The 24,897-nt window shown below is 58.5% G+C and overlaps 2 protein-coding genes across 7 annotated transcripts; both read right to left on the bottom strand.

Annotated features, from left to right (window-relative positions):
- Positions 1-96: 96 nt before the first annotated feature.
- Positions 97-7,383, bottom strand: HIPK4 (homeodomain interacting protein kinase 4). 2 transcript variants are annotated; one of them, XM_038528863.1, is made up of 4 exons: positions 6,777-7,383; positions 2,847-3,203; positions 1,274-2,128; positions 97-574 (listed from the first exon to the last, which is right to left on the bottom strand). In XM_038528863.1, exons 1-4 carry the CDS (start codon positions 7,239-7,241, stop codon positions 395-397), a joined length of 1,857 nt encoding a protein of 618 aa, XP_038384791.1. In that variant the 5' UTR covers positions 7,242-7,383; the 3' UTR covers positions 97-394. The 2 variants fall into 2 exon arrangements, with proteins under 2 accessions (XP_038384791.1, XP_038384792.1); XM_038528864.1 differs by having other exon boundaries at positions 1,283-2,128; positions 6,777-7,382.
- A 3,074-nt stretch (positions 7,384-10,457) lies between these two features.
- Positions 10,458-24,552, bottom strand: PRX (periaxin). 5 transcript variants are annotated; one of them, XM_038528859.1, is made up of 8 exons: positions 23,944-24,022; positions 20,984-21,027; positions 20,802-20,900; positions 20,545-20,670; positions 18,402-18,558; positions 15,131-15,327; positions 13,439-14,494; positions 10,458-13,345 (listed from the first exon to the last, which is right to left on the bottom strand). In XM_038528859.1, exons 4-8 carry the CDS (start codon positions 20,569-20,571, stop codon positions 10,661-10,663), a joined length of 4,122 nt encoding a protein of 1,373 aa, XP_038384787.1. In that variant the 5' UTR covers positions 20,572-20,670; positions 20,802-20,900; positions 20,984-21,027; positions 23,944-24,022; the 3' UTR covers positions 10,458-10,660. The 5 variants fall into 5 exon arrangements, with proteins under 5 accessions (XP_038384787.1, XP_038384788.1, XP_038384789.1 ...); XM_038528860.1 differs by lacking the exon at positions 23,944-24,022 and adding an exon at positions 24,473-24,552 and having other exon boundaries at positions 10,458-14,494; XM_038528861.1 differs by lacking the exon at positions 23,944-24,022 and adding an exon at positions 24,473-24,532 and having other exon boundaries at positions 10,458-14,494; positions 20,802-20,896.
- Positions 24,553-24,897: the final 345 nt, after the last annotated feature.

Here is a 24,897-nt window from a genome sequence, read left to right as displayed (position 1 = left end):
GCCTGAGCCAGTGGCCCACGGTGCAGTGTCAGACAGCAGGGTCCCGTGCGCCAGCCTGAACCCCACCCCAGCCCCAGTCCAGGCCTCAGGCAGGGCTGCTGAACGGTTCTTTATTGAAATAGGCAGAGGCAGCAGGGCCGAGGGCATGCTCAGGGCCAGCGAGGTGCAGCCCCTTTCCTGTGTCCCTTCAGCCTAGGGGCCACGGGCCAGACCCTAAGGCCCTCCTGTGTTTGGGGTGTGTGTGCTGGCATGCACCGTGGGTGAGGGTAATGGGGAATTTCTGGATAACTATCTTTCTCTAAGAATAATTTGTGGGTTCAGGAAATGGCTTCTGAGGTGGGGATGCCAGCCCAGCTAGCGCAGCCCCCAGTGATGGGCAGGGCTGGGGTCACCATCAGTGGTGTCCACCGACATGCTGCAGAAAGCTGGTAGCCCGGGGTGGACCGTGTGGGTGAACGTGGTGGGCTGGGAGCCCCTGAGCCCGAGGCCCCCTGACACCCTCCAGGGTCCAGTCTGGCTCACTTAGCCATTCCCCAGGGCAGCTGCTGGGGTCGAAGAGCTCAGGGCCTGGCCCCTGTGGAGAAGAAAGGACCATCAGCCAAGAAGCCCCCGGACTTGGGAACCACCAGCCTGTCCCTCCTGGCCTCTCTCCAGTCCTAGTTGAACCCTCATCACTTCCTGAGGGCAATTTGTAGGTCCCAACCCCTCATTGCAACTTGGGAGCTCAAAGAGTCTGTGCGGAGACCTTAATGTGTTCTGAGGGCATATTAGTGACTCTGAGGGTTTATCACTTCTTCCCGAGGGTGAGTGAGCACCTGCGAAGGCCTTGCTCTGAGTGCTGGGCCTTTACCACTTCCTGCAGGTAGATTAATGCATTCTGAGTTTTTATACAGCCTGAAGGTGGATGAGTGTGTGCTGAGCCTTGTCACATAGTAAGAGTAGGTTGGTATGTGCTGAACGTTATATCCTGAATATTGGTTAGGGTGTGCTGAGCCTTATATCCTGAAGTTATTAGTGTGTGCTGAGCCTTATGACTTTGTCGGCGTGGGTTAGTGTGTGCTGAATGTTATATCCTGAGTACAGATCATACTTGGAATGTGGGGTAGTGTTGGCTGAGCCCTGTTACATCCTGAGAGTGGACTGGTATGAGGTGAACCCTGAGCCAGCTGCAGGCAATGCAGATGGGTGGAGGGCAAGGCCTGGTTCACTCTGCCCCTTTCCTGAAGCTCGGGGAGGCCCTGACCCCAGAACCACCGGCACCCTGCCAGCCTACCGGGCTTACATCAGCATCCATGGTCATGTCCTTGATGTCTGGTCCATCCCCATCCCGCTGTGGCAGGGTGGGCGGCTCGGCGGAGGCCCCGAGGCGCTCTCCTTCTGCCCAGCCACTGCCCCGGCATGGCCCATCATCCTCAGGTGAGGCCTGGCTCAGCCGGATGAGGTTGCTGAAGTTGGAGTCGGACTTGGAGCCCGCGGGCAGCTTGCGGGCCTTGTGGCGACCCGCCAGGCGGCTGCCGTAGAAGGCCAGGATGGGCTCCGGGCCGGAGTCGGGCACCCGGCGGCCAGCGGCGGCCTTGAGCGGGGCCAGCATGTCGGGAACCACGTCGGCTCGGGTCTCGCCCCACAGCCCGCGCCCCACCTCCTGCAGACTCAGGTCATCCAGCTGATCGATGGCCCTCTGCACGCCCGGGGCCTTCTCTTCGCAGAAGAAGGGCCCGCTGCCCGCCGCGCTGCCCAGGCCCACGGGCTCCTCCTCCTCGGCCAGCCGGTAGTAGGGCGGCCCGTCTTCCGCGGCGGCCACCACGGGCGTGGCCGGCTTGCCCTCCACCTGCAGCGAGAGGCGGCAGCCGCGCAGCGAGAGCTGGTAGTAGCGGGTGGTCTCGTGGGCGCTGCGCAGCTGCTGCATGGACACGAAGGGGTGGCGCAGGGCGGCGCTGGGGCTGATGCGCTCGTGCGACTCCCACGTCAGCATGCGCTTGATCAGCTCTACCATGCTCTTGAGGTCCGCGTGCTCCGCCAGCGCCTCGCGGTCCGGGAAGGTCAGCCGACCGGCCGCCCCGCCGCCATTCACCGTCTCAATCTGGTCCAGTGATTTGAGCATGTACTTGCGGCGCTCCAGTGGGCGCACCTGGTGGGACACGGTGGGTGCGGGGTTGCTGTCGAGTCAACCTCAGGTGCTCCTGAAGGGGGGCCCACGTATGACCCCCCCCATCTCCACCAGTTTCCAGTCTGCCCTCCAGTCTGGTCCAGAGCTCGCTCATTGCTATGAAGTCCACACACCTGAACCTCGATTTCCAGTTCTGCCCGTGATCTGACTTGGAGCTCTCTTGCTGCTGGGAGGGCCACACCTACTCCCCGACACCAGAACCCCTCTCGTCTGACCCGGGGCCCTCCTACTGCTGCAGGAAAGATATCAGACTGGGTTCTTTGATCCCCCTGCCATCTCACCCAGAGTCTCACTGAGCCAAGTTTCACTTCTCCGCCAGGCCTTCAGAGCTCTCCTGAACCATGGGTCCAGCCCCTACCAGCCACTCACAGAGGGGCTGCCCCAAAACTCTAGTCCTCCTTGGAGTCGAGTCCAAATCCAGATCCCCAAGCCCAGCCCCTCCAGGCCCCCCAGCAGTCGGACCTCCTCGCTCCACTAGCTTGCCCACCCCTAGCCATGGAACTCAGAGGAGCCGCCACACACTTGCAGTGCCGTACGGTCTCAGCCACATCTTGCTGTGGCTACCCCCGCGGCTGACCCTCAAACTTCCGGTCCTTTCTGAGGTCTAACATACATTTTATTTTTTCCCTTGGTGCAGCAGCCCCCACACCGCCTGCCCTCGCCTCACCTGCCCCCCTACCTTGGTCTCGGCCAGGTAGTCGGCCGAGGACTTGAGCTGCCAGGGGTTGCTGGCATCGGGGTGGGGGTTGCGCTTGAAGAAGTGGTAGGCCTTGCGGGCGGCGTGCAGCAGGTGGGGCTTGGGCAAGCCCTGCGTCTCGCAGATGTAGCGCACCTGGTCGTACTCATTGTTGCCCGGGTAGAGGGGCCAGCCCAGGTGCAGCTCGGCCATGACGCAGCCCAGGGACCACACGTCCACCTTCTCACAGAAGGGCAGCCCCAGCAGAATTTCGGGGGCCCGGTAGAAGCGCGACTGAATGTACGGCTCCTTCACGTAGCGCACCTCGCTGAAGATGCTGGCTGAGCCGAAGTCAATCACCTGCGATGGGGCGGAGGGAGGCAGGTGGGCCCAGCAAGGGACGGGGACGACCCATCTAGGTCTCCCCTGTGTGTCTCACCTGCCCGAGTCTTTCCACATCTGCCATCTAAGTGTCCCTGTGTCTGTGAGTCAATGTCTCTTATTTGTGTCCTTATGTTCACTGGTCTTTGTCTGGTTTGTGTGTCTGTTTCTCCGTCTCTTTCAAGTAGAACTTGGGCCTGAGAGGGTGGACCCCTCTCCATACCTGTCCATCAGCAAATCTGGCTGGCTCCACCTTCTGAGCAGATCCAGAATCAGCCCACTCTACATCCCACCCTCTGCTCCCCTGCGCCGCACCCCCCTCCCCCGCCTCCCTGACCTGTCCTCCAGCATCACCCACCAAGGCCAGGGTAGGGGCCTCCTCGCTGGTGTCCATGCTCCGCCCCCCTCGCACCCTTCTCTGCTCACCATGCACACCCCACAGGATCCTGTGCACACCCGAGTCAGATCAAGTCCTTCCCCTGCTCAGAATCGTCCCCTGTGGCTTTATCACGTCCTGTGATGAAAGCCAGAGTCCTCACTGTGGCCCCAAGGCTCGAGCCATCTGCGCCATCACCTCTCTGCCTTCAGCGCCTCCCGTTCTCCCTCTCACATGGGTGTCTCACTGTCCCTTGAACAAGCCAGACACATTCTCAGCTCAGGGCCTTTGCACTGGCCATTCCCTCTGCCTGGAATGCTCTTTCCCCAGATGTGCACACGGCTTCCTCATCTCAGGTCTCAAATGTCACCTTCTTTATAATTTTTTTAAAAGATTTTGTTTTAAAAAAAGATTTTATGTATTTATTGATGAGAGACATAGAGACAGAGGCAGGCACAGGCAGAGGGAGAAGCAGGCTCCCTGCCGGGAGCCCGATGCAGGCCTCGATCCCAGGACCCCAGGATCACACCCTGAACCCATAGTAGATGCTTAACAGCTGAGGTACTCAGGTGCCCCTCAAATCTCACCTTCTCAGTGAGACCTCCCCTGGCCATCCTCTGAAAAGCAGCCTCCCTGCCCCCGCTGTTCCTATCCCCCTTCCTGGCACCCTGCTTTTCTCCAGAACTCTTAACACCATTTCACATCCTATATGTTTTACCTTTAGGTCTTCATTTTCGCTCTACCCAGCTAGGATGCCAGTCCCCTCAGGGTAGGGATTTTGTTCACTGCTGCATCCCTAGGTGCCTAGAACAGTGCCCAGCACACAGTCGGGGGCTCAGTTAGGAGCGAATGAGTGAATGAATGGGCTTTACGTCCCTGCCTTTCTGGTTCTTTCTGCGTTTTTTTGTGTATCTCTCTCGTTCTTTCTTTGCCTCTTCATTGCTTGCCTGTTCATTGTGTCTCTCACCTCCCCATGTCTCTCTCTGTCTCCATCTCTGTGTCACCTGCTAGGAAGACACCTCCCCAAAGCCCCGCCCTCTTCTGTCCTCATCAGGCACCGTCAACACCCCTCAGAGGCCCTGGGAACAGGACAGGGGCCGGCACTGTGGATGGCTGAAAGTCTTTCTCTCCCAGTGCCACTGGGAGGCGCCATATGCCATTTTTCACTCTAAATCTCCAAGACGCTAGCTTGATCCCTGCCTCAGTTTCCCCCTCTGTGTGTCTGCTTTTTGTTCAGCCATCCCTCGACTTCTATTTGCAGAAGGTGGTACGACGGAAGGTTATTAACCCGGATTCTGAGTGCGGACGACTGAGGCCTGAATCTCAGAGCTTGAGGGGCCCTGGACACTCAGTGTTCATGGGATCCATTCACTCGTTCATTCCACAAACACAGGAAGGGTGCGGACCCTGGCCAGGTGGTGTGGATCTGTCCAGTCTGTCTGTCTCCCGCTGCATTTGTGGGAGTCTCTCCTTCCTTGGGGCTGCGTCCTTCCATCTCTTGGGGCAAAATGATCTGCCCTTTCCTGCCTGCACATCTCCCTGTGACTCTGACATTCATTTCTCATTGGCTCCGCCACAGCATTGTGTTGGGAGATGCCGAGGACGCAGTGGTGACCAAAACTGACCTGGCCCTGCCTTCACAGCCCTGCCCGCTCCTAGTTCAGACCCATCACCAGACAGTAACAAACCCAGAAGTGGACAGAGGGACCAGGTCTGGGATTGGGGGGGACCCGGCAGGGGTCCAGGGTAAAGGGGCCAAGTCTGGGATTGAGGGGAGCACAGGAGAGGGGTCCAGGGCAGAGGGGCTGGGGCTGGGATGGGGAGCCCAGGGGCTTATGACATGCATAGGAGGTGCCTCTGTGTGCCCAGCACAGGGTCAGGTCCAGAGCAGGTCTTCAGTCAATGTTTGTTGATGAACAAACTCTGTGACAGAAGAATGACACTTCCAGTCGCTCGGCCGTCAGGCTCTCATCCCCAATCAAGTCCTCTCTTATAGCTCACGTAAGATCAGTCAGCAGATCCTGTTGTCAGTAGCTTCAAACCTACCTAGAACCCACCACGTCCCTTCCTCCCACTATCCCAACTCCATCCCCGTACCCAGGCCTTCCACCTGGAGCGGAGCTGCCACCCCTCACTGCACCCCTGCTCCTGCCCTGCACAGGCTGTTGCCCTCATGCAGCCAGAGGGACCCTGTGAACCCCTGATCGAGATCACGGCCCCTCTCTGCTCAGAAACCTCCTGTGGCCCCATCTTACAGAGAATAAAACCAGTCCTCATGGGCACCCGGGTGGCTCAGTGGTTGAGCGTCTGCCTTTGGCTCAGGTTGTGATCCTGGGGTCCTGGGATCAAGTCCCACATCGGGCTCCCCACAGGAAACCTGCTTCTCCCTCTACTTATGTCTCTGCCCCTCTGTGACTCTCATGAATAAATAAATAAACTCCTTAAAAAAACAAAAACAAAAACAACAGTCCTCACTGTGGCCCACAAGGCCCTGTGTGACCTGGTTCCGTCACCTTCCTGATCCCATTTCCTCCCTCTTCTCACTCTGCTTCAGCCACACCGGCTTCCTGGGTGCTTCTCAAACACATATACTCAGATCACTCCTACCTCAGGGCCTTCGCACTAGCTGTTCCCTCTACCCAGATGTTTTTTCCCCAGATGGCTACATGGCAACCTCCTTCCGTTGGGACTTTCCTCAAATGTCACCTTCTCAGTGAGGCCTCCCTGACGGCCGTGTCTACAACTTCACTCATGATCACTGTCACCAAGCAACACCCCACATCCTCCTCCTCCCTACTGATCTTTTCTCCTTCTCACTCACTTATTTGACTCACTTCTCACTCACATACCATATTTATCTTGGTGACTCTGTTTCCCCCCACTAGAATATCAGTCCCACAAAGACAAGACCAGGCCAGAGGAGCTGAACTATGAATTAGACAAGGACTGGGAGGTCTCAGGTCCAGGATAGAGAGGATGTCAGAATCTGGACAGGAGGTGGGGAGGATTTTAGGGCCAGGAGGTGGGAAGAGGCATCACGGGCAGGGAAGGGGAGACATCCAGGCTGGGACGTGGGACAAGGGAGACCTTAGCGACAGGAGAGCATCCAGGGCTGGGGGGAAGCTGAAAGAAGACAGGGATGAGGGATGCCACCACCGCAGGGCCGCCCCACTTACCTTGACCCTGAAGGGGCAGCGTGTCTGATCCACCAGCATGATGTTCTCGGGCTTGAGATCAGCATGGATGATCGCCAGCTCCTTGAGCCGGGCCAGGGCTCTGAGCACCTGCAAGGTGACCGTGCGGATGTGGCGGGCAGGGAGGGGGGCGAAGTTGTTCTCCTTCTGGAATTCGAAAAGGTTTTGCTCCAGCAGCTCAAAGACCAAGTAGAACTTGAGGGCGTCGTGGAAGAACTCGAGGAAGCGGATGATGTGGGCCTCCTCCGGGTCCAGGCCCCTCATGCAGCGCAGTAGCTTCAGCTCGTTCTTGATGATGCGGTTGCGGTAGGCGTCATTCTTGAGGATCTTGATGGCCACCATCTCGCCCGTGCTTCGCCGCCAGCCCTTGGCCACCTCCCCGAAGGTGCCCTTGCCCAGCACCTCGATGATGTCATAGCAGTCGGTCTCGGACTGGATGGTGGCCATGGTGCCCCTGCCACCAGGAGCTGCCCGGCTGCCACCCCCGCCCCACAGGCTCTGCCTTCGAAGCCTTCCGGCCCGCCACCGGCTCCGAGGCCCCCCCAGCGGGGGAAAGAGAACTGCACTCGTGCCTCCCGCCAAGAGGATCCCCCCCACCTCCCTGGCACCCCCCAGCCCCCTGGGCCACACTGCCAGTCTGCCAGGGGCCACACCCCTCCCCCAAAGCCTTCCTGGCTTGGGACGAGGGGCCCTAGGCCCCCCCGAATGGGCTCCAGCGTTGCTGAGTGGCTCTGGTTCTGTTGTCGGAGACCTGAGCCCCAGGCTGGAATGGGGGGTGGGGTGGCAGGTGGAGCCCCCTCCCCCACCCTGTGGCGGAACCCCAGGGGCTGGACAGTTGAAGGGTCGGCTGAGAAGGAAGCCCAATCCTGGACCTCTAGCATGGAGGACTGAGACATTCCTAACCAAAGGTGAAGAGCCAGGATGTTGTGTGTGTGTCTGTGTGTGTGTGTGTCATTGTTCAGCAAACACCTGCCTCTGACTGTGGCTGCCATGGGAGAGGGAGGCTGAACCAGGGCCAGGTGGTAAAAGGTCTTGAATGCCAGGCTAAGGAGACTGGACTCATTTATCTTAGGGTACTGGGGAGCCACAGGAGGGCTCTGAGCAAGGGAGGTCAGATTTTTTTTCAGATTATTTATTTATGGGACACCTGGGTGGCTCAGCAGTTGAGCATCCGCCTTAGGCTCAGGGCTTGATCCTGGGCTTCCGGTATCGAGTCCTGCATCAGGCTCCACAGGGAGCCTGCTTGTCGCTCTGCCTATGTCTCTGCCTCTCTCTGTGTGTCTCTCACGAAAAAATAAAAATATTTATTTTTTAAAGATTTTATTTATTTAATTCATAGAGACAGAGACACAGGCAGAGGGAGAAGCAGGATCCATGCAGGGAGCCCGAAGTGGGACTCGATCCCAGGTCTCCAGGATCAGGCCCCGGGCTGAAGGTGGCACTAAACCACTGAGCCACCCAGGCTGCCCATAAAATCTTTTTTTAAAAACTTACTTCTTGGGATCCCTGGGTGGCGCAGCGGTTTGGCGCCTGCCTTTGGCCCAGGGCGCGATCCTGGAGACCCGGGATCGAATCCCACGTCGGGCTCCCGGTGCATGGAGCCTGCTTCTCCCTCTGCCTGTGTCTCTGCCTCTCTCTCTCTGTCTCTCTGTCTCTCGTGAATAAATAAATAAAAATATATTTAAAAAAAAAAAAAACTTACTTCTTAAAAAAATAAAAAAATAAATAAATAAAAACTTCTTATTTACTTACTTACTTACCTACTTATTTGAATGAGAGAGAGAGAGTGCGCATGAGCAGGGGGAGAGGCAGAGGGAGAAGTAGACTCCCTGATGAGCAGGGAGCCCAACACAGGGCTCAATCCCTGGATCCCAGGATCATGACAGGAGCTGAAGGCAGACGCTTAACTGACTGAGCCACCCAGACACCCCAAGGGAGGTCAGATTTAAGTGTCGGAAAGCTACCCTGAGAATAAGAGCGAAAAGGAGGGGATGAAACTGGAGGCCCAGGTGAGGGAGGTTGGGATGCAGGGGAGGAGGCTGGTGTATGAGACAGGAAACCAGGAGGCCAGGCTGTGGGACTGACAGGTTGTGGGGGAAGGGGGAGAACCATTGGGAACAAGGCCCAGGGCTCAGGGCTGGTCCCTGGGACAGGGACATGGATAAGGAGTAACTTTAGGAGACTGAACATTGAAACATTTAGACAGACATGTCTTTTTTTAAAATAAAAAAAGATTTTATTTATTCATGAGAGACACAGAAAGAGAGAGAGAGGCAGAGACACAGGCAGAGGGAGAAGCAGGCTCCATGCAGGGAGCCTGATGTGGGACTTGATCCCGGGACCCCAGGATCGCGCCCTGGGCTGAAGGCAGGTGCTAAACTGCTGAACCACCCCGGGATTGCCTAGACAGACATGTCTTGAGTGCTGTAGAGGCCTTATCTGATCCTTACATATGTCTTAATAACTCCATTTTATGGAAGAGAAAATAAAGATGCAAAGAAGTCGAAAAAATGCGTAAGGTCACCCAACTGGGTGCCAGAGACAAGCTTTGACCCCAAGCAGTCCAGCTTGAGAGCCAAGCTCTGAACCACTGCCATGTCCAGGGGAGGCATGCATGGGCTACTAGATTCCTATGTTGGCCATAGGGAGGGTGACATGGCCTGGGGAGGGTGTAGGGATGGATGAGGGCCTGGGAGGAGTCCTGAGAGTCCAAGAGGCATGAGGAGAAAGAGAAGGAGTGGGGAAGAGAAAGAAGAGAGTGCTCAGGAAGGAGGTAGGAACCCTGAGAAGTCAGGACAAGAGAGCCAGAGGGAGCGCTCAGCGTGGCCCCAGAGATGTCACTATGGATCCTGGCAGGTCAGCTGCGCTGGGAGGGAACCCCCAAATGCTGGAGGCCTGGGCAAAGGGTGTGCACCACAGGTATATATAATTCCTGCCGTGTTTGGTGGGAATGAAGAGAAAGCCTGTGACCAGAAGTGACCCCAGGGAGGCTGGGGCAGGGGGGACATTTGGGACTGGACCAAGTGTCTTCCTGGGGGACACAGAGAGACTGAGGGGGGTGGAGTCTGGAGGCCTCGATGGGGGCTTAGATCTTGGGAGCCAAGGCCCCGCCCTGATGGGAGCTGAGGGCCCTGGGACCTAGTCCTAAGGGGCAGCCAGGTAACTGTGATGGAGGCTCTGAACCCAGGAGCCGGGAGAGGGAACCAGGAGGGGCCTTCCTGGGTGGGGCCGGGGCAGACAGGGCAGTTAAACCAGCCAGACAGGAAAGGGATCGCCAGACGTGGAGGAGCTCTCGTCGTCCATGTGACGGTGGCCAGCAGAGGGCAGATGGGTAGCAGTTGTTCTGCTCTCTTAGGCCCACCCCACCCCCCAGAGAGATCCTGGTGAGTGGTTCCCCAGAACAAGCAGAGTCCTCAGCAGACGGGTCTAGCTCAGAGGCCCTTGGGAACTCCAAATGGCTAGGGCAGGACCCTTCCCGCCCAGCCCACTGCAGATCTTCCCTCTCCTTAGCCTGGGGTGGCCTGATGTCTCCCTCAACACAGGCTCTCCTGAGGCCAGGCTCCAGTAGTCCCCTCCTTGGGGACCTCTTTCCCTGTACCCTGTCATCCTCCCCGCTGCCCTGTCCCCCCCTCCTCTGCACACAAAGGATACAGAACACAAGGCTATCTCGGGATTACTTTATTCACATGGCTTGGCAAGATACAGGTACTCCTGCCAATGAGCCGGGCACGAGGCCCCCCCCGCCCTGTCCCGACAGTCACCCACCTCCCGGCCCTCTGAGGGTTAGTGCTAGTTATCTCACACACAAAACAAGGAGGAGGTGGGAACAGGAGGAGGGGAGGGGACTCTCCCTCTGCCCTGCGGCTTCAGACCACTGCAGCCTGAGCCCCCTCCATCCTGGCAGGGCCCGGAGCCCCTGTCTCCGAAAACCCCACACTAGGCAGCCGGACCCGGAATCCACCCTCTTCGTGGTCCCCACTCCCACTCCGGGCCTTGGGGCTTAGGGACACCCGGGGGAAACGGAACTTGGGTGACTTCTCCCCGCTGGGGGACTTGGGGGCTGCCTCGCCCTCCTGTCCCCGAGAGGCCTTGGACGGGGTAGCCAGGCCCACGCGGGGCAAGCGGACTCGGACTCTGCCTCGGCGCCCAGAGGCCCCCTCCCCGCCACCCTCCTCCTCGTCCTCCTCGGGGCTGGGGGAGCCTTCCCCAGTGACCGCCTCGCTCTGGCTGAAGCCCACTCGGGGCAGCCTGAGTTTGGGGCTCTTGGTCTTCTCACCCTCCTCAATGCCCTCCTTGGCCCGAGCCAGGCCAAACCGGGGCAGCCTCACCTTGAGCTTGTGTCCCGCCTCCCCGTCGCCCTCTGCCACCTGGTACTCAGCGTGGCTGCCCACGGCGGGCGGTGAGAGCTCCACATCCGGCAGGGAGAGGTGGAAGGTGCGCTCGGCCCCCGGGGATTGCTCTCCGGGCCCCTCTTCTCCGGCCTCAGCTCTGGCCCCCAGTGTGGGCATCTTCAGCCTCAAGCCACCGTCACCTGTGGCTGCCTCACCCACCTGCGCCTCTCGGCCCAGCCCCACGTCCAACTCAAGCTGAGGCACTGTCACGGCGGGCATCTTGAAGACGCCCTCACCTACCAACAGCTCCCCACCTGCCACCTGGGCTCCAGGCAGAGACAAGGTCACCTGGGGCACCTGGACCCTGTAGCCTGCTGTGCCCTCTGCTGAAGGAGCCGCGCCCTTGACCTGCTGCCCCGGGGTGGCGCCTGGGCCGGCCTCCCCGAAGCTGGCCAGCTCCACCTGGGGCAAGGAGATGCCCAGGGGCATCCTCAGCGCCCCCTCCTGGCCCTCGGCGCCTGCCTGTCTGGTCGTGGACACTTGCGGGCCTGACAGCCGAACTCCACCGACAGCCACTGCCCCCTCGGCCCTGCCTTCCTCCTGGGCCCCCAGGGTGACCAGCTCCACCTCGGGGATCTTAAGCGGCCCTGCCGTGGGCTCTGGCTTTTCTCCCGGGCTGACACGCCCACCCTGGACTTCCGCTTCCTTCCCCCGAGCCAGCCCGAAGGAGGGCATCTTCAGCTTAGGCATCTTCACCTTCCCATCCCAACCCCAGCCCTTGGCCTCCAACTCGCCCACCCCTGGCGCTAGTTCTCCCGCCTCAGCGTCCCGGCCTCTGACCCCAAACTTGGGCAGGGCAAACCTGGGCCCCTTGACCTTGACGTCAGCCCCTGCCACCTCCACCTTGCTTGTGGGCAGATGGGCATCCAGGCCGAGCTGCGGGATGGACAGATCGAGGGCGGGCAGCAGGCCTGCTGCCTCTCCTGCCCCTTTGGCCTCGGCTTCAGTCCCCGCTCGGGCCTTGGGGAGTGAGATGGTGAACTTGGACACCTTCGGCTTGGTGGCCCGCCCGGGCGCCTCGGCCTCGGCCTTGGCCACTTTGGGCCCCGAGAGTCCAAACTTGGGCAGGGAGAACTTGGAGGAGGGCTTGACTTTCATCTCCATCTCCTCTAGCCGCCCCTCCACCTCCACCTCCCCCGAGGGCAGCTGCGGAGGGGCGATTTCAACCGAGGGCATCCGAAAGGCCGCCTCCCCGACCCCCGCGGCTCCCCCAGGGCCCTCTGGCCGCTCCACCTTGCCCACGGCGGCCGCTGGGACCTGCGCCTCCGGACTGAGGACCCTTGGCAGGTCTAGCTCCACGGAGGGCAGCGTGAGAGAGGGGACACCCGCTCGAGCCTCGGGGCCCACTTCCGGCTGCAGACAGGGAAGCGTGAGCAGCTTCCCAGAGACCTCAGCCCCTGCCTCACCCGGCTTGCCTCGTGATGGGGACTCCGCCCTCCCTAGCTTGGGCATGGTCATCTTGGGCAGCTTGATGCCAAATTCCACCCTCTCTGCCTGTTCCCCTTTGAGCTGCACCTCCGGGGCCTTGGGCAGCTTCACCTCTGGGACCTTTGGCAGATGCACCTCTGGGGCCTTTGGCACCTGCATTTCCGGCAGCCTCATCTCCGACACCTTTGGCAGCTGCACCTCCGGGAGGTGGACATCAGGCACGGCCATCTCAGGCACCTTGGGGAGCTTTATCTCGGGGAGTTTCATCTCGGGGACTTTCATCTCTGAGACCTTTGGCAACTGTACCTCCGGGAGCCGCACCTCGGGCACAGCCATCTCGGGCATCTTCGGGAGCTTCACCTCGGGGAGCTTCATCTCGGGGACTTTGGGGAGCTGTACTTCTGGGAGATGCACCTCGGGCACGGCCATCTCGGGCACTTTCGGGAGCTTCATCTCAGGCACCTTCGGGAGCTTCATCTCGGGGAGCTTCATCTCTGGAACCTTGGGGAACTGTACTTCTGGGAGCCGCACGTCAGGCACAGCCATCTCGGGCACCTTCGGGAGCTTCACCTCGGGGAGCTTCATCTCTGGAACTTTGGGGAGCTGTACTTCTGGGAGCCGCACCTCGGGCACGGCCATCTCGGGCACCTTCGGGAGCTTCATCTCGGGGAGCTTCATCTCTGGAACTTTGGGGAGCTGTACTTCTGGGAGCCGCACCTCGGGCACGGCCATCTCGGGTACCTTTGGGAGCTTCATCTCGGGGAGCTTCATCTCTGGAACTTTGGGGAGCTGTACTTCTGGGAGCCGCACCTCGGGCACGGCCATCTCTGGCACCTTTGGGAGCTTCATCTCAGACACTTTGGGGAGCTCCACCTCTGGGAGTTGCACATCTGGGAGGGCTGCCTCCGGCACCTTCGGGAGCTTCACCTCAGGAGCCTTAGGGAGCTTCACCTCAGGCCCCTTGGGCATCTTGACCTCAGGGGCCGAGACCCCAATGCCAAAGGAGGGCATCTTGATGGTGGGCAGCTTCAGCTTGCTCTCAACAGCAGCTTCGGCGGCAGCAGGTCGGGGCTCCAGCAGAGAAAGCCCGAAGGTGGGCATTCGAAGTCTAGGCCCCTTTGCCCTGGCCTCGGGGCTGTCCTTGGCCACCTTGGCCTCAGCAACTTCCTTTGCTCGAGCCCCAAAGCGAGGGAAACTGAGGCGGGGCATCTTTAGGGCCACCTCAGGTGCCTCTCCTCGGGCCTCCACCTCCACACCCGGCAAGGCCAGGTCCACTCCTACCGTAGGCGCTGCCACATCCAGGGTGGGCACCGTCACTGCCACAGCCCCTTCCCGGGTTTCCAGGCAGGGGAGCGTGGGCAGGGTGGGTAGCGAGGGCAAGGTGGGCAGCTCCACTTGGGGGACCTGGATCCCTACGGCTGTGGGCTCCACAGCAGGTGCAGCTGGGGCACCTAGTCCAAGGGTTGGCAGGTGGAGGGTCACCTCTCCCAGCCCCTTGGGGGCTGAGACCTGGGGGACACCCACCTCGGCACCTGGCAGCCGGGGCCCAACCAGCTCCACCTGGGGGGCTGTGAAGCGGGCTCCTGCTGCCACCTCAGCCTCCACCTTGGCTTTCCTTGGGGGAGGAGCAGCAGCGGCCAGCCGGGCCACCTGGGCCTCTTCCGCCACTTCCCGGACGCGCAGCCGAGGCAGCTGGAGGCGCCGGCGGGTTGGGGCGGCTGGGACAGGACCCTTGGCAGCCTCTGCTTTGAGGCCCCGACGCAGACGGGAGAACTTGGGAAAGGAGAATTCGACGTCAACAGGGGCCAGGTCTGCAGGGGCCCCCAGGGCCCCGGGCATCACCATCTTCTTCTTCTTCACAGGGGACAGACTCTGGATGTTCTGGGGAGAGAGGAGAGATGCGGGAGGCGGTGGGACAGTGGGAGGCTCGGGGTAGACGGGGGAACCCTATCTGGTATTGCACCAGGCTGGGGATGTGTTGGATGAAGCATCTTGTCCCCCAAATACCAGCCTCCCTTCCTTCCCGTCATTTCACCATTACTGCCCCCGTAAGGCAAAGTCGTTCATTTAAAATCTGACAATGAGTCAACAGGGGTGTAGGAACTGGGATCCAAGACTTCTAGGTCCTCATCCAGGATTTTCCTCCAGTACCTTCATTCTAGAGATGGGGAAACTGAGGTCCAGAAAGGGAAAGAAATTTGTCCAGGGTCGCTCAGCAGTAAGTGAGCAGGACCCAGGTTTGAACCTGGCCTCCCTGGTTTGGAGTTGCCTGGTTCATGACCACAGGCAAGCCTAGAGCTAATGCCTCTGCCAAGTGGGTAAAGGACAGGTCTGACATGGGTGGATCCCCTTCCCCAGGGAGAAATTTAGGGGCCGGAACAGAAGGCAGAGAGTGGGATTAGCGTTGGGTTAGTGACAAGACAGAGGCTGGCCCACGGTGTGGAGGAGTGGGGCTCATGGCGCAGAAACTGCATCACTGGGGCCGTCCAGAGCCGAGGCCGGGCTAAGCACGCGTACCAGCTTGGCCACCTTGGCCCGTGGGCCCTTGATCTCGTAGCCGGCCACGGTCCCAGGCCGCAGCGCCAGGTCCCCGGTGGGCACAGTGCGCTTCAGGCAGAAGGAGACCTTGTAAGGCTCGGCACATTGCAGCAGGCGTAGTGCGTCCTCGTATTTGAAGTTCTCGAAGAACACCCGGGCGCTCAGCAGCTGGTCCCCTGCAGGCGAGGTGGGGGTGGGCAGGGCGTGGGCATCTCCTGGCTCCATCCAGGTCTGGTGCCACCCACTTCCCTGGAGGAGCTCTGCGAGGCCCAGCCCAAAACCTTGGCCTCGCCTATCCCCTGTCCCCGCCCCCTGCACCGACTTGAGAGTCCAGACACTCTAGAATGAAGCCCCACCCCGTGGCCTTAGCCCCGCCCCCGCCGAACAGGACCACGCCCATTCAAGCCACGCCCACTGCCTTTCCACTTCCCTTCCCCGCTCTCAAGTTTTAAGACACTGACTTTGTTTCCCCGTACTGAGAGGACAGAATCAGAAAAGAACTTCCGGAAACTCCCACATCCTTACTCACGCCCCTGCTCCTCTGGCTATTTACTCCACTCTCCACCTGTTCCTTTTTTTTTTTTTTTTAAGATTTTATTTATTCATGAGAGACACACAGAGAGAGGCAGAGACACAGGCAGAGGAAGAAGCAGGCTCCATGCAGGGAGCCCGACATGGGACTCGATCCTGGATTTCCAGGATCAGGCGCTGGGCTGGAGGCAGGTGCTAAACCGCTGAGCCACCCAGGGATCCCCTCTCCACCTGTTCCTGAGGATGAACTCTCCCCACTTCTACCTCAGCCAGCCTTTCCACCGCCTTCCCGGGGACATCCTCCAGCAGTGCTCCCCTCGCTCCCCACATCACCAATTTGTCCCTCTCTTCTATGCTATTCCCAGCAGCATACAACACACCATTATTTGTCCCATAGGAAAGGTTGTCTTGACCTCACGCCTGGAGCTCCTGCTCCATTGATCTGTTCACTTAAGGGTAAATGCACTGAGTTGCCTAGCTGCATTACTTCCACTTCTCCAATTACACTTCTGACACCCCCTCCCAGAACCTTGAACTGCTCCTGTCAAGGTTCCATACCTCTGTGTAGCTAAGTCCAATGTTCAAGTCTCAGACTTCATCTGAGTGGACCTCACAGCCTTCAACCTAACGTCACTCCCTCTCCTTTATCCACTTGTCTGACTTGGCCTCCAGGGTGCCACACACTCTCTAAGGACCTCCCTGGAGGTTTCTTCTCAGCCTCCTGGGATGGTTCCTCCTTATCTCCTGGATCTCTTAACAACACACTGTCCCAGGGCTCAGGCCCTGGACCTCTTCTCATCTCCATCTACATACTACACTAACCCCCAGAGGAAGCTCATCCAGATTAGGAGGTTTTGTTTTTAGATTTTATTTATTTATTCACGAGAGATACAGAGAGACAGAGAACAGGCAGAGGGAGAAGCAGGCTCCCTGTGGGAGCCGAAGGCAGATGCTCAACCACTGAGTCACCCAAGTACCCCCAGATTAGGAGTTTAAAGACCATAAAGGGCTGACAACTTCCAAGTGTCAGCCCAGCTCTCTCCCCACCATCCTAGACTCATATATCCATTTACCCCTCCACCTCTTCACCTTAGAGACCACTCTTGGTCTCACTCCAAACAAGCTCCAGCCCCAGTGTGGTCCATTTGTGGAATTACCAACTCCATCCTCAGGTCAAGAATCCCTGAACACATCCTGACCCTTCTCTTTTCATCACACCCCATATCCAGTCCCGAAGCTGCCTCCTTCAAAATGTATACAGAATTTAAACCTTTCTCTTCATGTCCATTAACAGTGTTTTGGTCCTAAGTATTACCATCTCCTGCCTGGATAATCAGAGTAGCCTCTTTGTGTGTGTGTGTGTGTGTGTTTAAAGTAATCTCAGGGCACCTGAGTGGCTCAGTCGGTTCAGCAACTGCCTTTGACTCAGGTTATGATCCCGGGTCCTGGGATCGAGTTCCAAGTTAGGCTTCCTGCTCAGTGGGGAGCCTGCTTCTTCTTCTTCCTCTGTCCCTCCCACTGGCTCTTTCTCTCTCTCTCAAATAAATAAAATCTTTTAAAAAGATAAGATGGTCTCTACACCCAACGTGGGGCTCAAACAAACAACCCTGAGATCAAGAGCCTCATGCTCTACTGACTGAGCCAGCCAGGCCCCCCCAAAGTAGCCTCTTTGTTGGTCTCCCTGCTCCCCACCCTGCCCCCTTCTTTCTACTGCTAATACAGCATGCTGGTGAACACAGACAATTCACAGTCGTCCTCCACTCACAACCCTCCCAGATTAAAAGTCAAAATCCTCACTATGGCCTATAACACCCTCTGAAAACTGTCCTGTCCTGACCTCTCTGGCCTCATCTCTTGCTCTCCTTTTTTCTCTAGCTCTACTGCATCTACACTGGCTTCCTTGCTCTTCCTCCATCAAGGGAGGCACACCCCAACTTTGGGACATTTGCACTGGCTGTTCTCTCTGCAGGGAATGCTCTTCCAGATGGCCACATAGCTCAGTCCCTGTCCTCCACCAGGCTTTCCCTTCATTCCTGGCTCACCCTATTTAAAAATACAACTGTCCTGCTGGCACCCATAGCACACATTGCCTTCTAACTTACTATGTATTTTACATATTTTCCTGAAATATGTCTCTCCCTACTAGAAGTTAAGCTCCGTAAGTGCAGAGTGTGGTCTGTTTTGTTCACTGCAGTAGCCCAAGCACCTAGAATAACATCTGGAAATAGAAGGCACTTAGTACATAGTTGTTGCATGAATAAATCACATCGGCCTCATGCCTGTCGCCTAAAATATCCCTGACTTACTAAGGCTCCCCTCCACACCTCCTCCAAGTTGTGTTAACTCCACCTCTTTTCTCCCGCCCCAGCAACAAAAATAATAACTGGTGCTTACCGTGTGCCACTTAGCTATGCGCTAAGTGTTTTCAAATACTGACTCATTTAACTCACGTAACAACCCTACGAGGTGAGTACTAGAGTTATTCCCCTTTGCAAGATGAAAAAAAAACCAAGGCACAGAAGAAGACCACAAGCTAGTCAACTGCAGATCTGAGAGTCAAATCGACGCAGCCGGCTCTGAGCCACTGCAAGCCCCACATGAAAAGCTCCGCCCCCAACCATTCCCCCCGCCTTCCGGAGGCCGGCCACGCCCGGGACCCCGCGCCCCGCCGATCCCGCCCCCTGAGAAATGCCGGGCCCCAGGCTCCCGCCCCGCCCACCTTCCTGCAGGCTGAGGCTCCTGGCCGCGGGCGAGTCCTCCCGAAGCTCGCGGACAAAGATTCCCTCCTTGCCGCCGCCTGCGACGTTGATGCCGCTGACCCCGGTCTGCGCCTCGGTCTCCACGATGATCTCCACCAACTCCGCCCGCCTCAGCTCCTGCGGAGGGCAGCGAGGGGTCGCCATGGGGCGCTGGGGCCCGACCTCGCCCACAGCCCGGCATCGCGCTTAAAGACGGCTCTTAAACGGGTCCTCCAGGTGCACGTTCCTGAGCGCGGCCCGGGCCGGCCCCGTGGGCCCACCCACCCCGGCATCTTCCCTTGAAGGAAGCGCGAGGGCCGCCCGCTCTCTCGGACCCGCTGCTGGGCTCAACGGTTCCGTCCGCTCTTGGGCGGGCGGGAGGCCCGGGGCCGCTGTCGAAGGGGCGGGGCGAGGGGCGGGGTCGTAGACGAGGGGCGGGGCAGGGAGGCCGGAGGGAACCCGAGTTGTGAGAGGCGGGCCTGACGGGGCGGGGGCTGTGCCCTCGGGGGGCGGTGTCCTCGGGGGCGGTGTCCTCGGGGGCGGGGCCCTCTCTGGGGGCGGGGCCGTCCGGGGGCGGGGCTACGGGTTTGGCGCGGGATTCGACGGCTCTCGTGGATCGAGCTCAGGCCACAGAGGAGGGGCCAAAGATCTGAGAGGGGTGTGGCTAGAGGGTAATACGTAGAGGTAAGGCGGGGACCCATAGTCTACGGGTGAGATTGAGGTCTGGGGAAGAGCTTTAATAACAGCAGAACAAGGGGTGGGGTGAGGATGGGATTCCAAGGCTAGACCTTTAAGCGGTACAGGATGGAGGGGTGAGGGTGAGACTGCGCTCTTGGGAGGCTTGAACGTGTGTGAGACTGTGCCCTATTGTGGACTCTGTGACCCCAAGACCTGCATAACGCCTTTGGGAGAGGGAATCCAGTGAAGGGGGGTGCGTGGGTAATGAGTGGTGGACCGGCAGACGTGGCATTCCTGGTATTCACTGTAAATGGTGCTGACCTGGCCCTGGCCCAGCGGCGCCCTCCGGGCTTAGAAAAGGCAGTGAGAGATCTTAGTTCTACAGCCGCCTGGGAGCTCCATCTGCTGTGTGTCTCTGGGGGAAAACTTTGCCCTCTCTGGGCCCATTTACCTACTGTAAAGTCGGGTAACATGATTGTACTGGATGGAGTCTCTGAGCTCTGAAAGAACAGGGATCCCAGAGGATGCTGTAATGGGCAGGGCATCAGGGATGGCATAGACTGGAGTTGAGCCCAGGGCTTGGAGAGGGGAAAGCAGGTCTAGGCCGGCAGTGGCCCTGGGACCAGAGGCTGGGAGGAGCATGTTGCAAACAGTTGTGGTAGGCGCAGCAGGGAACACCATGACCACCACCACCCCCCTGAGGCCCTGCGCTAAGCATTCTATGTACAGCATCTCATTTCATGCTCCCTCCAGCTTGGACAGACACAAAAGTAAAGAGCTGCGGAGCCACCATCTGCCTCATGCCACACAGCAGAGTTAAGCAGCCGGGCCTAAGCCCTGGGTCTGTGACCTCAGAGCCCATAGGCTGTCCTGCAGGCAGCAACCTCCTTGCACTTTACCCAACCCCCCCATCCTCCCACCTGCCAACCCTCAGCCTCAGCTTGGCTCGCAGAAAAGTGGACCCACTCTGTGCCTAGCATGGGGTAGGAAGCAGTCAATGACAGTCCGCTATTTCCATAACAGTGACCACTGTCTGGACCGTTGTCCCATCACCAATGGGAAAACAGTTTGAGAGGTCAGGTCCCCTATTTGAAGTGGTAGGGTTGGGATTTAAGCTTATGGGCTCAAAGCTCGTGCGTATAACCCCCTATACATACTGCTTCTTCCAAAAAAAGGTTTTCTAATTTCTTTAGCTCATTATTAATATAACTCCATTATGCCCCACTGAATTAGCTGCTTTCATTCTTAGTCTGTACCAGGCACTTTTCCATATGTTAAAATTTTTTTCCTCATGGTGACCTATCAAATAGGCAGCCACTGTTGCTATTTCTGTTTCACAGATGGGGAGACTGAGGCACAGAGAAACCAGGAAGTGTCTTTCTTGCTCAGTCTGCACCCCCTAGCCAGGGTCCCCACATTTCCCTTGCAGGACATGTGGGTACTCACCTCAGCACTCCGGCTCCTGGCCTCCATGGCACCTCTGGGAGTCACCTGGGCCCCAGGCTCCTGCTTCCTCTCCCCCTTCTGCTGCAGGACCAGCTTCAGTTCTGCATGGAGCAGCTGCCTCTGAGCCTGCGAGGGACAGGGATGGAGGCTTGAGGCCAGGAGAGGATGAGCGGTGAAGGCGGGCACAGAGGGAGAGAGAGAGGTCAAGATGGGAATCAGAAGGGGAGAAGGGGCTCCCCCCACCCCTGTCCTCTCACCGCTGCCTGGGCACAGGCACCCCCTCCTAACAGGAGCCCAGACTGGGGTACCGCACAGTCGTCCGCAGGGTTTGCACCCTTCCTCTGGGGTCTTGCTGCCTGCCAGGAAGAGACCAGGGTGTGAGGCTCCAAGCTGGCCACAGAGGGGCAGGGAGGGGCATGTGGCACCAGCCAATGCTCACCTCAAGGTCACCTCCAGCTCCTTGGGCCTCCTGGGTCCAGGGGTCTAAGAAGAAAAACCATGGGCATTACCATCAGCTAACCCCACCCATTGCTTCCTGAGTGCCTGACCTTCCTGTACTCTGTCAATATTCTATCCCCCTAGTGCAGAGTGCAGCTGGGGAATTGAGCCCTAAAAGACCTTTACTGGACAACAGTCAAGCCAGAGTGGACCCCCAGAACTGCCCGACAGCAGAGCCCCTGAGCCAACCACCTGGGTCTACCAAGAGAGCCAAATGCATTATAAAACAAACATAACTAGGGGCACCTGGATGGCTCCATGGTTGCACATCTGCATTTGGCTCAGGTTATGATCCTGGGGTCCCGGGATCGAGCCCCGCATCAGGGTCCCCCCCACGGGGAGCCTGCTTCTCCCTCTGCCTGTGTCTCTCTGTCTCTCATGAATAAAGAGATAAAAGCTTAAAAAAAATCATAACCACTCTCATATGCTCCCTGGGGGGCGGGGGGGAGAATCACCTCACGTCTCTGGGCCTCAGCTTCCTCACCTGTAAAATGGGGAGAAGGAGAGCACCTACCTCATCAAATAAGTTAGTAAATATAAAATGCCAGGCACTCAGAGGGGCTTCAGAAGCACTGTTACTATTACTGAGAACTTCCTGTGGTCCTGATCTTGTGTCAAGGTTCCACAGGGGTCATCCACTGCACTTAAGCCTCCGAACACTCTTGTGAGGCCAACACGATTATGGAGACCATTCTAGAGAAGAGCCGTGAGGCTGCAAGAAGGGAAGCCACGGATCGTCACAAACGGCTAAGCCAGGATTTGAACTTATCTGAGAGTTCCGGCCTCTTACACGGGGGATGATAACTAGTGGGTATTGAGTGGTTATTCTTTGTCAGTCCTATGCTCTGGCTCCTCCCTGCAGGAAACCCTCGCCCCTCAGAGAGGCCAAGAACCTCGTGTAAGGTCACACAGCACAGTGAGGAGGCAGAACTGGGATTCCCATGCAGCCTCCCCATCAGGCCTGAAAGGGGAATGGATACTGTCTCTCCACCACCCCCCACCCAGGCCAACTCTGGCCTCGTCCTCCCAGCCCCCACCTGGCATGCCAACCCGCCAACCCCCACTCTACACGGAAAGGTCAGGCCTCACGCGGCACATTCCCTCAAACAATGGCCTGTCTGCTGCAGCCGGTCACATTCCGCCCCTGCCCACCCACCCCCAGCCGCACAATGGCCCTTCATAACCCACCACTGGCCAGGACAGAGGACACAGGGACCCCTCAATGGTCCAGCTGTACCCATTCCACTGGTAAGGACTGCACAGTATCAGAGGGCTCTTCTCTGGCCCTCCTAGGAGTCCTGGTCTCCACGGCCTTCCCCGGCCTCCCCTCTGAGCCCTCAGCTGCTCCGGGTCAGGTGGGCTCCCCCATCTGTAGCATTTCCTCCAGAATGCTCGCCCCCGTAGGTCTCTGAATCACCCTCAATGTGGTGGCTGTTCTAGGGTTGGAAACTGAGGCTCAGAGAGGGGAAGAGACCTGTCTGGGGTCACACAGACAATACCCTGCCCTTGACCCCAACCCTGTATGTGAACTTGCATTGGTGGCTCCGAGCACTGGAGGAGGCCCAAGGAGCAAGACAACGGGAGCAGGGGCTGGGCTGGGAAGGGAGGTGGGGACTGAGGGTGCCCAGAACAGGCATTTTCAGAGGCACCTCATTGGTGCCAAACCTGGGCTGGGCAGACACCTTGTGGACGTGGCCTCAGTACCCCATCTTATGGATGAGTACATGAGGGTTAAGATATCACAGTGACAGAGTTGGGTCTTGAACTCAGGTCTGAAAAACTGAGTCCCTGATGCCACATAGCATCCTGAGCTGGAGGTGGGAGAGCCTGGTACTTGTGGGAGGCAGTGGAGATGGACAGGAGGCTCTCCTGGACAGCAAGCTCCCTGTCTCAGGCCAGGGCGGTAAAGGTCACACCCAGAGGCTGGCACAGGAAGCTTAGCCAGGGCGGGAGCAAGAGAGAGTACCCTCCTCCCTCATCCTTGCCCAGGGCAGCCGCCCAGCCCAGGTTATATTTAGCCCAACTGTGCCCTTCCTGAGCCACAAACTCAGCTCCTGGGGTGGGGTGGGGGTGGCTTCGGAAGGAAGCCCCCCTCCCAACCCTGGGCACTCTCTGTTCCCAGCTCTGCCCATCCCACTAGACGGAGGGGGGAATGGGGGAGTTGCTGGGGATCCCTGACTGTGTTAGGGGAAGATCTAAAGGGGTTCCCCTGGTGAATTAAAGCCAGGCAGGACCCTCCAGATGCCAACAACCATTCTTGGGTGGTTCCTATGGCACTGCCCTGGTATGCTCCTCAGCTTCCAGAATTCTCAGAGTCCCCATTTCTTGAGCATTTGCTATGCACAAAGATTCTTGCCTACCTTGGCTCATTATGTCCTCACAATCCCTCTCTGAGGAAGGCACCACTGAGATTCCCATTTGAGATGCCCAGATGCCCTTCGGAGCCTGCTGAGGTGAGGGCCTGTCCTTTGGGCCCTGGGCCGGTCAGCTGAGCTGGGCTGGCTGAGGAACCCCCCCAGTTTTGTCCCATTGCACCCTCTTCCCCTTGGCTGGTGCCAACCCTATTTAGGAAGGTCTCCCCATTCAGAGCCTCAGCTTTCCCAACCGCCAGTGATCTGGTGCCCTCAGCAGTGGGAGTGAGGGGTTGATTCGTCTGGGCCCCTAGACCATCTGTGAGTGGAAGGTGAGGCGTTCTGGCGGTGGTCTCCCAGCAGCCTCGGCCGTGGTCAGTCCCTGCTCTAGCACTTCTCAGGTTTGAATACCTGGGTGAGGTGTTTCACCCCTCAGGGACTCAGTTTCCTCTGTGAAATGGTGCCAGTTAAGAGTGGCTTCAAGGAGTCACAAAATAACAGCAGGTGCCTAAAATAGTCCCAGTATATAGTAAGCGTTCAAGTAACGTACGCCCGTCTCTGACAGCAATTGGAGGCTTGACTGTGCATCTCAAAGTGGCTTGTGTCCAGCTTTTGCTCAGTGGTGGCCCCACTTTCTCTCTTGCCCAAGAGGAACTCTGGGTGAGGGACAAATCCAGCTCAGGCACTGGCCTCCTATCAAGATCAGTGCTCCCCACCCCAGCACCCTACTCCAAGCCCCAAAAGCCTGCCCCACCTTAGGAATCCTTCCCTAGCTCTTTGTAAGCAGCAACTCATCTACTCTCCATCAGCCCCGTGAGGTGGCCTCCATCAGCCCATTTCACAGATGGGAAAGCAGAGGTACGAAGGGTGCAGTATCTTGCCCAAGACCACATAGCCTGAGAGAGGGAAATATTGGGATTTGAACCCAGGGTCTATGCCTTTGACTCCTATACCACAACTGCCTCCTGAGCCCCAGGTATCTTCCCAGCACCTCCCAGCACCTCCCAGGACCCTGAGTCTGATTCCCTCTGGCTTCTCAGCCTGGCGAAGGATCCCCGTAAGACCCGTTGATCTCTTACCACTAGGCCTCCAGACACCTCGAGAGCTCCCGGTCGTCTGCTCAGCCCCAGCCCCAGGCAGGGGGGGAAAAGGAATGGGGAGGGGGAGGAGGGGGAGACCCCAGCCATTGGCTGCCGAGGTGTGACATCACCAGGGAGTGGGTGGTGGGGAAACAAACACCCCCCTTCTCCCAGCTACATCCACCGGCAAGGGGGTGGGGAGCTGAAGACCACAAGAAGGGACAGCTGCAGCCTGGGCCTGGGCTGGGACCTCCACCGGGAGCCTCCTTCCAGGGACACGCGCGTTGCTACCGCCACTTGGAGGCCGAGTGCCCGACTAGCATTATTTCCTGGCTTCCAGACCCAGGCAGGGCCCCTGCTGGTTCCTGGGGCCCCTAAAATAAACTCCTCCGCTCCCTCTTTTAGTCAATTTGGGTTCAAATCCC

This window comes from Canis lupus, chromosome 1, assembly GCF_011100685.1.
Source record: "Canis lupus familiaris isolate Mischka breed German Shepherd chromosome 1, alternate assembly UU_Cfam_GSD_1.0, whole genome shotgun sequence".
Taxonomy (NCBI): Eukaryota; Metazoa; Chordata; class Mammalia; order Carnivora; family Canidae; genus Canis; species Canis lupus.
This window is presented reverse-complemented; position numbering and strand designations above follow the sequence as displayed.

Excerpts from the sequence above, each read along its gene's own strand:
- HIPK4 (XM_038528863.1), bottom strand. The coding sequence starts at position 7,241 with ATGGCCACCATCCAGTCCGAGACCGACTGCTATGACATCATCGAGGTG. Across the intron at positions 3,204-6,776 it reads GCTGCCCCTTCAGGGTCAAG|GTGATTGACTTCGGCTCAGC; the intron begins GTAAGTGGGGCG and ends GCCCCATCGCAG. Across the intron at positions 575-1,273 it reads TGGATGCTGATGTAAGCCCG|GGGCCAGGCCCTGAGCTCTT; the intron begins GTAGGCTGGCAG and ends TCTTCTCCACAG.
- PRX (XM_038528860.1), bottom strand. The coding sequence starts at position 20,571 with ATGGAGGCCAGGAGCCGGAGTGCTGAG. Across the intron at positions 15,328-18,401 it reads GAGCCTCAGCCTGCAGGAAG|GGGACCAGCTGCTGAGCGCC; the intron begins GTGGGCGGGGCG and ends CCTCGCCTGCAG. Across the intron at positions 14,495-15,130 it reads GGGCCAAGGTGGCCAAGCTG|AACATCCAGAGTCTGTCCCC; the intron begins GTACGCGTGCTT and ends CTCTCTCCCCAG.